The sequence below is a fragment of the Malaya genurostris genome, chromosome 3, assembly GCF_030247185.1.
Source record: "Malaya genurostris strain Urasoe2022 chromosome 3, Malgen_1.1, whole genome shotgun sequence".
NCBI lineage: Eukaryota > Metazoa > Arthropoda > Insecta > Diptera > Culicidae > Malaya > Malaya genurostris.
This window is the reverse complement of record NC_080572.1, coordinates 195,040,471-195,054,532: the sequence shown is the minus strand read 5'-3', so window position 1 is coordinate 195,054,532 and position 14,062 is coordinate 195,040,471. Positions and strand designations below refer to the sequence as shown.

General features: G+C 34.1%; 1 protein-coding gene across 2 annotated transcripts in view; it reads right to left on the bottom strand.

The window, feature by feature from the left end:
• Nucleotides 1-78: 78 nt before the first annotated feature.
• LOC131436742 (uncharacterized) overlaps nt 79-14,062 on the bottom strand; it is a 42,512-nt gene continuing 28,528 nt past the window's right edge. For both annotated transcript variants that reach the window (XM_058605625.1, XM_058605627.1), the window contains exons 5-8: nt 4,807-5,103; nt 1,329-1,562; nt 488-576; nt 79-390 (exon numbers count right to left, since the gene is read on the bottom strand). In XM_058605625.1, coding sequence (XP_058461608.1) covers nt 130-390; nt 488-576; nt 1,329-1,562; nt 4,807-5,103 — 881 coding nt within the window. In that variant the 3' untranslated portion in view covers nt 79-129. The remainder of the gene's footprint in view (nt 391-487; nt 577-1,328; nt 1,563-4,806; nt 5,104-14,062) is intronic.

The window sequence follows — 14,062 nt, the reverse complement described above, 5'->3', positions numbered from 1 at the left end:
CTTGCTTCACTCAATTTAAGCCAGTTCATTCTACTGAAAAGCAAATTCAGCATAATTTATTTAATAAGGTGCACCAAATAAAACTCAATGCCAAATTATAATTCCTCTCTATACTAGTTTGATTCCACTTCAAATAAGAAAATACTTTGGCCCAATGAAATTTCTACAGCTCGGAAAATCCTCCGGTAGATTGATAACGGCATCTTTCGCTCCACCCACGCTCAGCAGTACATCGAGCCCCCGAGACCAGCCGGGATGGGCACCCAGATCTCGCAGCATCCACAGCCCAGAATGGTCCGCCACGAACCTCAGCACCACCAGCGACCTTTTGGTAATTTTGATTGTATCCCGTTGGACCGGGCGGTCGAAGTTTCGTCGAATAGTTGGAAGCTGAAATGATAACAGCGTCATCCCAGAGATGAAATGGATTCTACCTTAATCAAAGAGCGGACTCTAAAGACGTTATTACGTAGGGAACTGTTCTCACCTGGCTCGTACAACCTTTATCACAGCGGGACGCCGCTAGTAGAAAGAACCGATGTCCGTGCAGATGGTAGGAATGGTCCGAGTCCGGATCTGAACAAAGGGACAAAAGATAGGAAGAATATATCAGGAAAATATGATTATAATTTTGGTCTAGAGGTGACAGAGCGAAATTCCGACGACAGGTGTGAAACCATCCGTTAAATACAACAGGGCGTCGCTCATGTCTCGTGGTCGAGATGTGATGTTCACAACTTTTGTCTTATTGCCAGGGAAAAATTAATGGTGAGATTTGTGATTAATGTGGTAGCTCATTAAAATAACATCTAAATAGAAGTGTGAGTATTTTTATTTGATATGTTCCGGATTGCAAATATCCGATACCTAATTATTATAGTTATTTTTATTATACATAGTTAATTTAGCTCAAGCTTTAACTTCTTTAGTCCTCCCGAATTTAAAGGTTCGCTTGAAGTAATCCCTCTTCATCCTTGCATCCACGGGGTGACATTTGTTCGCCACGTGGTCGTTTAAATCTTTTGAAACGGTTTTACGATCGCGGGACACGGTCGAGCTAACGACTCCCCAACTTCTTCGCGATCCACATGCGGGACTTGCCTGAATTCCACGCACGAACCCATAATTTTTTGTCGAAGCACTTCTGACTTGAAGGCCATCTCGATAACTACTTCAGACTATGCAACAAAAAGTTATACACAACTGAAAGTATTGCATTTTTTCGAGTACTATCTTTAGTATCCTATCGATTGAATTTATTTATAAAACTAAGTCCCTATGGAAGATCAAGTTGGATAGAAAACATATGACACATATTGTCTGCTTACCTTCGTTAATTAAAACCAACTCCACTCGATGGCCTGTTTCGATATGCTCAACATGAGCACATTCGCACGGTTCATTTGTCAGTTGGTGACATTTTCTTGGCATCCGACGATCGCCGCTGTGGTTGCTGCAAAGATGAAGCGTCAGCTCGTTGTGCGCCAAATTCGAAAGCATCAGAACCGAGGGAAATATGAAACTAAAACCATTGACGGAGTAGGAAATTTCGTGGAACTGTTCTAGAGACAAAAGTAATGCTTCGATTATGACACAGAAACTAAGCAGACTAATAAATATGCATTAAACCGAAAATTTGTTTGTTGTTCTGTACAAAACAATGGAGGCAAAACGACGCACCCGATTGCCGTTATATTATACGATTTTCAAGCATTATCTAAATTTTACGTATAATGTTTCACTGTTTTCACTGTTTTTACTGTTCTTTCTGTTTTTTTCTGTTTTTACTGTTTTTACTGTTTTTACTGTTTTTACTGTTTTTACTGTTTTTACTGTTTTTACTGTTCTTTCTGTTTTTTTCTGTTTTTACTGTTTTTACTGTTTTTACTGTTTTTACTGTTTTTACTGTTTTTACTGTTTTTACTGTTTTTACTGTTTTTACTGTTTTCACTGTTTTTACTGTTTTTACTGTTTTTACTGTTTTTACTGTTTTTACTGTTTTTACTGTTTTTACTGTTTTTACTGTTTTTACTGTTTTTACTGTTTTTACTGTTTTTACTGTTTTTACTGTTTTTACTGTTTTTACTGTTTTTACTGTTTTTACTGTTTTTACTGTTTTTACTGTTTTTACTGTTTTTACTGTTTTTACTGTTTTTACTGTTTTTACTGTTTTTACTGTTTTTACTGTTTTTACTGTTTTTACTGTTTTTACTGTTTTTACTGTTTTTACTGTTTTTACTGTTTTTACTGTTTTTACTGTTTTTACTGTTTTTACTGTTTTTACTGTTTTTACTGTTTTTACTGTTTTTACTGTTTTTACTGTTTTTACTGTTTTTACTGTTTTTACTGTTTTTACTGTTTTTACTGTTTTTACTGTTTTTACTGTTTTTACTGTTTTTACTGTTTTTACTGTTTTTACTGTTTTTACTGTTTTTACTGTTTTTACTGTTTTTACTGTTTTTACTGTTTTTACTGTTTTTACTGTTTTTACTGTTTTTACTGTTTTTACTGTTTATACTGTTTTTACTGTTTTTACTGTTTTTACTGTTTTTACTGTTTTTACTGTTTTTACTGTTTTTACTGTTTTTACTGTTTTTACTGTTTTTACTGTTTTTACTGTTTTTACTGTTTTTACTGTTTTTACTGTTTTTACTGTTTTTACTGTTTTTACTGTTTTTACTGTTTTTACTGTTTTTACTGTTTTTACTGTTTTTACTGTTTTTACTGTTTTTACTGTTTTTACTGTTTTTACTGTTTTTACTGTTTTTACTGTTTTTACTGTTTTTACTGTTTTTACTGTTTTTACTGTTTTTACTGTTTGTACTGTTTTTACTGTTTTTACTGTTTTTACTGTTTTACTGTTACTATAGTAAACGCTTTGAAAATGCAAATTGTATAGTGATTTGAAAGAATATCCCCAAACCGAATTTAAGAATTCTAAAATCTAAATTATAGCTATCCACTAGCCAAGCGTGGGGTAGAAGCATCCATATTTCTTTCAAAAATTCAAGAGTAATTGTAAAATATTATTCAATTATGTACTGATATGATTGGCACTTCACAAACTGCATATTTCTAGTGAATATCTTACAAGCTCTTGTTTGAATATTATTCAGTTCTTTTATAAAATGAGATTATAAAATCATGCCAAAGGTTTTGATCTGTAACAAAGAATGAACATTTTCGCAATAGGCGAGAAAACCAATTATTTGAGCATTTGGTTGTAAATTGAATGTCTAAATTGACCGTCTTAAAAACATGCACGAATATGTCTCCCTCATATTATTGAATTAAAAATACTCATGGTTCATAAGCATGCATAGTTAGTGTCTGTTTTACGAGCGAATAAAACATGTAAGCCCACTGCACTCAACCACTGAAAATATTTCGTATTACTTTGTATCGGTTATGCGTGACAAACTTTGTGCGATGATTTGTTCAATTCATGCAGTTGGAACTTTGCGCTCCTTGTTTGGTCACTGAATTTCACCTTAATGCTCGTTCATACCAAACATTTTAGAAAACTTCAATTTCAAGTTAGTTTTGGGTACTTCATACTACTGAAAAGTTGATTATAAATTATTGACCATATTTCCAATAATATGGAGAAAAAATTATTTTGCTGTGTTAAATACAACATGAGGTATTGTCAATTAAGTTCTACCCGTTCTTGTACAGGGTAAATTATGAAAATGAGCCCCATAGTAAAGTTAGTCGTATTCACGACAAAAATGTGTATGACCGATTTTGGTAGCCTTGTTCAACACCCACAGTTCGAACAACCTATGGAGGCTGTCCTTTCTAGTTTTATTTGGAAAATATTAGGAACGCTTAGATTTCAAAACTAATTCCTCTAACAAATTCGGTCCATGACTGCTTGCCGGTTTGTAGCGGTGCGAAACGTATATTTTTCTTTTCGAAAGTGAATAATTTACTTCCAATTAAAACATGTATTCGTTACAGGTGGTGAGAATTGAGCTGTAACTGTGCATAAACTATCTTGGTTTGGTAATGCATCGTATAAATTTTAGAATTCAGCGCTCACTTCGAGCGAAAGTGAACGAGATTTTACTGTGATTTTTGTCTCGAACTGAGTCGGAGAAAGATTAATCAGATATGTCGGAATGAAACACTTCACTAACTATTTCGGAAATCTTGGCAAAGCATATATTCCGTTCCTAATTACGAAATAAAATATTTTTTGCTTCTTGTTTGCTACTCATCCTTTCCCTGAATACCGCACAGTGCACGTACTCCCAGTAAGAAAACCAACAGCAGTATTTCTAAATCATACAAAGCCCATGTTGATCGTTTCATAGGACTCAAAATTGACTCGTTGCGTTTAAGCATAAATCAAATAAACATAGATTTCCGACTGTACGGTGACACTAACAGCACCTCTAGTGAGAAACGGGTGTACTTTTTTCCATTAGCTACTGTGGTTTTGTTAAATGCGCAGGCAACTTTATGCATTATTTTAGGAGCATTTACGCACCCATTCTCCACCAGACGGTGCTTTTGCTGTCACGGGTTGCTCAACTACATTAGTATTACACTGGGAAATCTATGTTTATTTGATTTATGGTTTAAGTATCTGTTAAATTGTGGACTTCTTGGATCTGAGATCATCGAAACAACAAAACAATAGATCGGTATCATTATTAAATCGCAATTTTGCGAGAGATTACCAGTATTTTAGTAAAAAAAAACCGTTGTATCATATCACATGTTACTGTCCTATCCAGTCAAAACAAAAGTATCACAAACATCCTTTCGAAACTTATGTTCAGTGGCTATTATACTTACCTCCTATCATCTCCCGAACAACTTTATGCTTCGAAATCACCAGATTAATCTGCCTGTCAGTGTCATGTAACGACAGTGGAAAGTTTTCTTCTACTCTACCGATGCCGCCAGCGTGATTGGATCGGGTATCAAGTAAGCAAACCTGCTGCTTCATGTGTTCATTCCCTTGGGAAATATTTACTGCAGTGTTTTTGGCACAAATCGTCCGACCCGAGTTGAATCCCGTCTGTCTGGTCAACTGCGACGACTGATGCTGTCCGCTCAGCGTTGCCCGCTCTGAAATTGTCCCAGCAGCGACTGGAATATCAAATAATATATTCAAATATTTCTCAATGAGTATTAGAAGAACGGTCCTATCTGTAAATTTTTCTGTTTGTTAACTTTCTCTTTCAATTCTTGCGGCATATTCCTGTGTTGGCCTATAGTTTCTTCAGTACAGATCGAAAGTTAAAGGTTTTCGTCATTTTCTGTGCAAAGAATTGTAGGTAAAGATTGCTGTTAACAACGTCATAATCGATAATGAAAGTAAACAAAGAGAACCAGGTTAAAAATCCCAGAAATGAGCAGCAGATCGTCAGACATCGCATACTCCGAATTAAACAAAACTTTTCCCGCCGCTTCTTCGATATGACAAACCATTTATTTTTCACGAGTGGAGATACCAATCCGGCTCAAGAGTAACTTTTAAGTGGGGCGACAAAGATTTTGCACGAATTTTTGTCGTATAACTGTCGTAAGCTCGGAAACTGTTGTGAAAAATAGGGTGTCGAGGGAGAAGCACTAGGAAATCGATTGAACACACTAAAAAAATTTACACTGGAAAAAAAAACCCAACACTTTTTCATGAAACTAAAGAAATCAAATTAAAAATAAACGTCCCTAAAATTTTTAAAGTCTAATTTCATTTATATTCAATTGCTTTTGACCTGCGAAATCATTTTCTAGTAATAAGTTGACTATTTTTCTTGAACTTAAATTCTTGAATATTACTAAAAATTGTTTCAGCTGTAACTATTTCATTTCTCAAAAGACACGACACGTCAATGTGTGCTTTCATTTACAGATTTGAAATAAAATTATTTAAAAAATTTCAGAGATAGATTTTTCTATTCGATTTTACCGGTTAATCTTTTAATTCTTGAAAAGGTGTCCAACTTATTTTCACATCTTCTTTCTGTCAGTAACAGTTTTCGTGTTACAACGGTTCGCAGACAATTTCATACAAATCACCTTTTCAAAAACCTTCCTTGAGCCAAGTTGGTCACTCCATCCGTGCAAAACAAATGGTTTGTCTAATTGAAGACGTATGTAGAATGTCATCCACATCGGAGTATTTGCATCCTGATTGTTTGTTACCCACTGGTAAAACAAAGCTCGATTCATTTAGTATCTAGCCGATCGTTTTGTTTTTAAATCGTTCCTGATTGTCGATCTATCTGATATTTTGACAGACGAATGTTTGGGAAACTCTTTGCTTTATATGATGAATTTTTTGTTGTGGTGAGAACAAGTTTCGATAAATCCATGAAAGTATTGATAGGTGGAACTAGTTTGTTAACCGAGAGAAGGAACATGATTCTGGTAATCTATGAAATTTGCGCGGAGCACCAAGCCTGAGAAAAAGTTGAAACGGAACTTTGAGCTATCATAGCTCTGTTGTTACTAGACCAATTTCGACAAATTTTACACCCTAGAATTTTGTGAAGTTTGTAGATTATTCTAAGTATATCATTATTGACTATCGTTTAGGGAAAACTTATGAAAATCTGATTATTCCCGTTCCAAGTTTTTTTTTAAGCTCAAAATATGCCCTATCTGCATTTATTTGGCACCTGCATCGCGAATAGGATATTGAGAACTTCAACTTTACCGAGTCATAACTTTGTTGCTAGTAAACCGATTTTCGAAATTTGTTCAGCGAAAAAAAATGCAGAAATAAAATGCACTGAAAAACCCGAAAACTAGGGTTGTCTACCCAAAGTTATAATGAAAACTGTAGATAGATGACCTCAGAAAAGGTGAGACTTTTTACAATGATCGTAAATATCTTGAAATTCAAAGCGATGACCTATATATGTTTATACATCATTCGATTGCTAGTGATACCAGCTACAATTTTCGCTCTACTACCAATCCTGCACAATCAAAAGAAAACATTAAAAAATCAATAAATTTATAAATATATATGAATTTTTCATTTTTTTTTCTAATGTTTGTATATAACTCAAAAATTAAAGCGATGACATGTACATTTTCTGCTCCAAAATATTGGAAACATTACCAGAAACAATGTATTGATGATCAAAATTATATATCCGTTTAAAGAATCTCAAGACTTTTGGTACAAATACAGAGAATTTCTATTATTGGGAAAAATTTTCCAAACAAAATCAAATCAAAACTTTTTAATTATGAAATTAAATTTATTATGAACAAAATTTACAAAAAAAAACTGCTACTTGAATTTCACTCACAATCTTAAAAATTTTGTTAAATATACCTAAGCTCTAAAAATAATTATATTTTTGTATTGGACAAAAGATCTAAACAATTTTTATGCACAACCCAAACGCAATTGATAATAACTACTAAAATTCCGATTTTGTTTTAGGTTTGCTAGAATCTCAAAAAAAGGTAGAAGATAGGAAATTTTAAAATATCTGAGTTATATTACAGGATCCACAATTTAGGGGGACAAAAATATTTGTGACTCAACCTTATACTTTAGAGCTAAGATGTCTTCAAACCAAATGATCAGTGGAAGATAAGCCATATTTTGATGTACATGGTATTAAGGTGGCTTTTATTATTAAGGTGATCCAAAAATTATTTTGCGGTTGTGTTGAGATAGAGATCTGCATCCTTCGGCAAAATTGTAGATAAACTTATATAAGTTTTGCTGAAGACACCATTGTGGTATCTCTAATCGTTTTAGTGTTACAGCTATTTTTAAAGAGCAACTTAGGGTGTTCCTAAAAAAATCTGATTTTTTGCTGTCGCATTTTTATTTTTCGCTTTTCGTATTAGGTATTTTTGAACATCTTTTAGAGTTTGTCAAAACCAATTTTTTTATGGATGGCGCATTCAGGTAGCAAAAGTGGTTAAAAAACAGGTTATTTTTAAAATGATATATTTCTTGCATTTCACAGAAAATACATTCGAGCATGTTTATATAAAAAAGCGGAGAAGATATTTTTTAAATTGTGTTCAAACATCGTTTGAATCTGTCATGTAAGGCATTTATTAGCCATATATGGAAATAAGGTATTTCTGTCCTCTAGAGTGTTAAAACTAATTCAGGTGCATATTCGGGAAGATGAAGTTCACTCACGTTGGTTGTTACCCAAATTGATAATGCTATTACAGAGATTATCTGACTTTGAAAGTAATCGTTTGAATACCTCCTCCAGATTCACTAAATGATTGAATTTTCCTATACTTGTGTATAGATTAATTTCAACTTTCCTGCCCTTCCTCACCGAACGTCGAGATCATGAGTCATCTCGAATTTTTCTTTTGAAAAAAATCGACTCTCTGGGACTTTTAATTTTAAGATTTCCAAAATCGAGCGTCGAAATCTGGTGTTATCTCGACGTTTTAGGCAATTATAAGATATTCGACATAAAAAATAAATTTCCGGTTTCGGTGAATTTAAAAAAAAAAATTTTATGACACTACAGGGTCCGGCACTTGAAGTGTAACCAATTAAAAAGGCCATAAATTCAGTTTGAAAAATTACTTTTACTTAATTCAAAGTACAAAATGTGTAAAAATAATACAAAATTCAGAATCAATTCACTTTTGCTCGATATGACCACCTTTTGCCTTGACTATGGCCTTGCGACGGTCAAAAAACGAATCGCAAGCTGCCCGAATGTGACTTGCAGGTGTATTTTGGCCCACTCGCGGACAATAACTTTTTTCAGCGCCTCGAGACTGGTGTATCTTTTAGTTCGGACTTTGCTCTCCAGAATGGTCCAAAGAGAATAATCCATTGGATTCGCATCTGGTGAATTCGAGAGCCATTGTGTGGACGTGATGAAGTTCGGAACGTTGTTTTTCAGCCATTCTTGGTTCACTCGAGCTTTGTGAGACGGTGCCGAGTCCTGCTGAAACGTCCATGGTCTGCCACCGAAATGTTTGTCTGCCCACGGCTTCAAAGCAACCTCCAGAATACTTTCCCGATAATATGTCGCATTTACCTTGACGCCAGGCTCGAAGGTCTGAAGTTGGTTACACTTCGAGTGCCGGACCCTGTAGATCTTAACGTATCAGACAATTTTAAAATATTTGGAATTGAAAAAAATTGTCGATTTCGGAAATTTCACGTAAACCGGTGATTTTTCCAAAAAGAAACTAACTTTCTCCATTATCTTTATGTTTCGTCTTAGACTCGTCAGTTCCTAGCAGTTTATGTTGAACTGTTATGCCACCTGCAGTTCAACATATACCAACGAGGCTAAACCAAAACGTAAACATAATGAAATTGGTTATGTGCCCTAGCACAAACAAGGGTAATTCCTAAACAACTTCCAATGACTGCCGGCACCACTCGCTCACCTTCCACTTTACGAAGTTAAAGATGTTCCCAAAATATTTGCATCCTACTGTTTAATTATAATGGTAGTAGTAATGATCAAAATCCCACCACAAAAAATATTTTATGTTTTTGGTTAAAAAGTATGAATTTTATATACAAAAGTAACAGAAGTACAGGGTTTCATTAAGTAAAAAGCATTCAAACGGAGTGGTTGTTTTTCAAGAAGAAGACAACTGTAAGCTGCAAGTAGATAACCTGTTGGTGCTAATCGCAAAGGCTGCGACAAAGCCAATATTCGGGGCGATTCCAGTTTCAGATGTACCTGGAACAGTGGAACTCACTTCACTGAGAAAGATGGCCCAACCGATCTAAGAACTGTTACATTCTGTAGGTCATGCACTAGCTTTCATATTTTCAAAAAATCAAACAAAATTGTTTGAAGAATACTATTTCTTTTTTATATGAGAATAAGAGATATATGAGAAAGGCATCATTACACCACTAGGTGGATAAAAACAGGTTTTACTTAGTTTTGTGAGATTTTTTGTGCTAAATTCGTAATTCTACTTTTTCTGAATTGTAAAGCAATTAGATGATAGATTTTCGAGTGGAATTTACTAATAGAAAATTCAAATAATTCTCGCATTATGTACATTCCGAAAAAAATCTAAGTTTGTGCAATATCAATTCTAATATTCTATCGGTTATAATTGATGTCGTTTAGGAAAGCGGAAAATTTAGGATGTATGTTTTTGTTCTTATTTGTTTGTTAAACAAAAATCTAGCAATGTATTATTTTTAAATTTGATTTTATCCATGGCCATTAGTATTGTGAGCTTATTAAATAACCTAATATTAGCTTTCAAACGAATGTTCGCCATTACCCTTTCAAATTTTATTGATATTGTTAGCTTTTAAATAAACCTAAGTTTATCGAAATTCATTGAATAATCTTCGAAAATATGCTGCCGATTAAAAATGTGCGGTAAGCCGTTTACGTCACTTATACCATTATATCCCCGGAACTAGAAGGACAGCCATTTTATCTTCGAACTTTGTCCATAATTCAGTAGCTTTCAAATAAGCCTAGGCTTCTTAAAATTGACCAAGCCATCCCTAAGAAAATTGAGCGGTAAAAACATAACACGTTTCGTCGTTTGCGTTACTTATACCATTATATCTACCAGTGGCATCTCGTTCTCATGTGCACTTCGTGCACTGCACAATCGATCAAATTGAAGGAACCAGTTGCATTCATTTATTTTTTAGAAGCTTTATTTATCGATGAAAGCACAGTCGGTTGGTGTCGAATATAAAATAAGCGATTTCGTTCACAGTACAATATGCACAAAATCACCTTAAATGTTACTGCATCGATTCAAGAAGAGAAGGAATTACTTAGTTCAGCTCTGAGATTTGTTGTCCTCACAATTACGTTGAGCACTGTTAGGAGAGGTTTCAGTGACTTATGCTCCTGGCAGTTGAAAGCAAATGGCTGACTCAGTTGCAACGTCGAAGCGGTTTTATTTATGAAGTTACATCTGATATCCATACCACATAAGCAGTGCACAACCAGTAAATTTTGTCACGAGAAGCCACTGATATCTACGGAACCAGAGGTGATAGCCATTTGAAAATTTCTGATTCAACAAATGAAATCAGCTGCGGCAAAATCTAAAATTTTCATTGTAATTGAATTCATGAGCTCGCAGCTCTACAACTCATTGCATCATCAATAAAAGCTCATCTAAATCCTGTGAAGTCTTTATCCATGGTATCAAGGATACTGCGCGAACAGAATTTCCTCGAATGTGACTTCAATAAATACCGCCCGATAAAAAAAAAGTGTAAAGTTGAAGCTGACCAAACCTGTTTTGAGTGGTGTGATGATGATTTTCTCATCATCGTTAATATAATAAATTAGTCCGGTATTACGGTTTCGTCAGAAACGGGTGTGAGCGAAGTAAGTTTCTGTTGACAGCAGCAAATAAGACCTATGTTTTGGGATAATATTACAAATTATTTTTACGTTTTCTGCAATGTCATTTAAAATAAATACCAAAAGTTTTAAGTTCTCATCGCCTCGATTCTCCGGAATCGAAATTTATATTAATGGCCACCTATAGGTTTTTATGACCTTTTATTTGAATCTAAGTTCATAAAAATCGGTTCAGCCTTTCCTAAGAAATCGATGAGAGTTACGTTTTGAAGTTGAATTTTCTGTGATAATCAACTTACAAGACCTGTGATTTAGAGGAATGTATTTACTATTAGCTCATCTTTCTCGTTTAAAACTATTAAACTAGCATTTTACTTTCTTCACCCAGTAATTCCGAAACCGAAAATTTGATATGAGATTCAAAAAAAATAAGTGGCGATAGTGATAGTCTAAATTAATGAAAATCGGTTCTGTAATCTCGGAGAAAGATGTGTGTAAATTTTTATCACATACACACATATGCGTTTTTCGATCTCGACGAACTGATTCGAATGGTATTCGACAAATGAATATCCGGGCCTCGCTCCAAATGTCGGTATTCACAGTGCTTGCATAGCCTTTCATTATGGAAAAGGCAGACACGGATTCAATCCAACTAGTAGTATACAGATAGTATGATAAATAAATCAAATTCTTCTCTAGAAATTTGATGACTTCTGCAGATATTTTCGTGACTGAATCCCGGCAAGAGTATAGAAAGAAGTTTCCATTGATATGAATCAACAAAACCTACAAACAGTTTTAAGGAATTTATTTCTAAACCTACTTGTATTGTGTAATGGGGAAAAGGAACTTATATACTAACTTACTAACTAATACAGAGTCGATTCAATTGAAGATTGCATCGATTTTTGTCGGAATTTGCTTATAATATTATCTGATAGCTAACCTAAAGAGTACGATCAGTTAAATAATTTTGAATCATTTTGATCAAATAAATAGGAAACTGGAAATCAGACATTTTTGCTATTAAACCTTTGTGCCAAACACTGTCGAATGCTTTTTCTATGTCTAGAAGAGCAACTCCAGTTGATAACCCAGAAGATTTATTTGCTTTTATCATGTTCGTTACTCTGACAAGTTGATGAGTAGTTGAGTGTTCATGACGAAATCCAAACTGCTCTGGTAAAAAAAATTGAATTCCCATTTATATGAGACATCATTCTCAACAAGATAATTTTTTCAAAAAGTTTACTGATAGAAGAAAGTAAGCTAATTGGTCGATAACTTGATGTTTCTGCTGGATTTTTATCAGGTTTCAGGATAGGAATTACTTTGGCGTTTTTCCATCTTTTTGGGAAGTAAGCTAATGAAAAACACTTGTTGAAAATTTTAACCAAGAGTCTCAAGGCAACATCGGGAACATTTTTAATGAGAATAATAAAAATTCCATCATTACCAGGAGCCTTAATGTTTTTAAGTTTTCTAATAATTGATTTAATTTCATCAAAATTCGTCTCAACAATGTCATCGTGTGATAACACTTGGGTTGAAATATGCTCATATTTCAGTGAGACTTCATTTTCAATAGGACTCACAGTTCAAATTAAAATTGTGTACACTCTCGAACTGCTGAGCAAGTTTTTGAGCTTTTTCGCCATTTGTAAGAAGTATTTGATTTCCTTCCTTGAGAGCAGGAATTGGTTTCTGAGGTTTCTTAAGAACCTTAGAAAGTTTCCAGAAAGGTTTAAAATATGGTTTAATTTGTTCAACTTCTTTAGCGAAATATTCATTTCGCAAAAGAGTAAATCTATGTTTAATTTCTTTTTGTAAATCCTTAACTATGTTTTTCATAGCAGGATCACGAGAACGTTGATATTGTCGTCGACGAATATTCTTCAACCGAATGAGCAGTTGAAGATTGTCATCGATGATAGAAGAATTTAATTTAGTTTGAGCTTTGGGAACTGAAAGATTTCTTGCTTCGATAATGTAATGATTCAAATTATCAATTGCTGTGTCGATGTCCGCAGAGTTTTCTAAAATAGTTTCATGATCCACATGATTTTCAATGTGAGATCTGTAATCCAACCAATTAGCTCTATGATAGTTGAATATAGAACTAATTGGATTAATTATAGCTTCGTTGGAAAGTCTTAATGTTACAGGAAGATGATCTGAGTCAAAGTCAGCATGAGTAATCGGTTCACTACAAATGTGACTTTGATCTGTTAGAACCAGATCAATTGTAGACGGGTTTTTCACGGAAGAGAAACAAGTCGGATTACTGGGATGAAGAACTGTAAAGTAACCATCAGAGCGTTGATTATGAAGTATTTTACCATTACTGATATTTTGCCTACAGTGAAATTGTGGACATGCTTAGCATTTAAGTCCCCTATTACGAAAAATTTCGATCGATAACTTGTAAGTTTTTGCAAATCGCCTTTAAAGAAATTTAATTGTTCGCCGGTGCATTGGAATGGCAAATATGCTCCAGCGATGAAATAAATTCCACGAATGGTTTCAACTTCGATTCCCAAGCTTTCAATAACTTTAGTATTGAAAGAAGGTAAAATTCGATGTTTAATTTGCCGTTGGACAAAAATGGCAACTCCACCACCCATTCCAGTAAACCTGTCAAATCGATGAACCACATAATGTGGATTACTTTTCAATTTGACATTTGGTTTAAGAAAAGTTTCTATCACAATGGCAATATAGATTTTGTGAACTTCGAGAAAATTATAAAATTCATCTTCACTCGATTTCAGAGA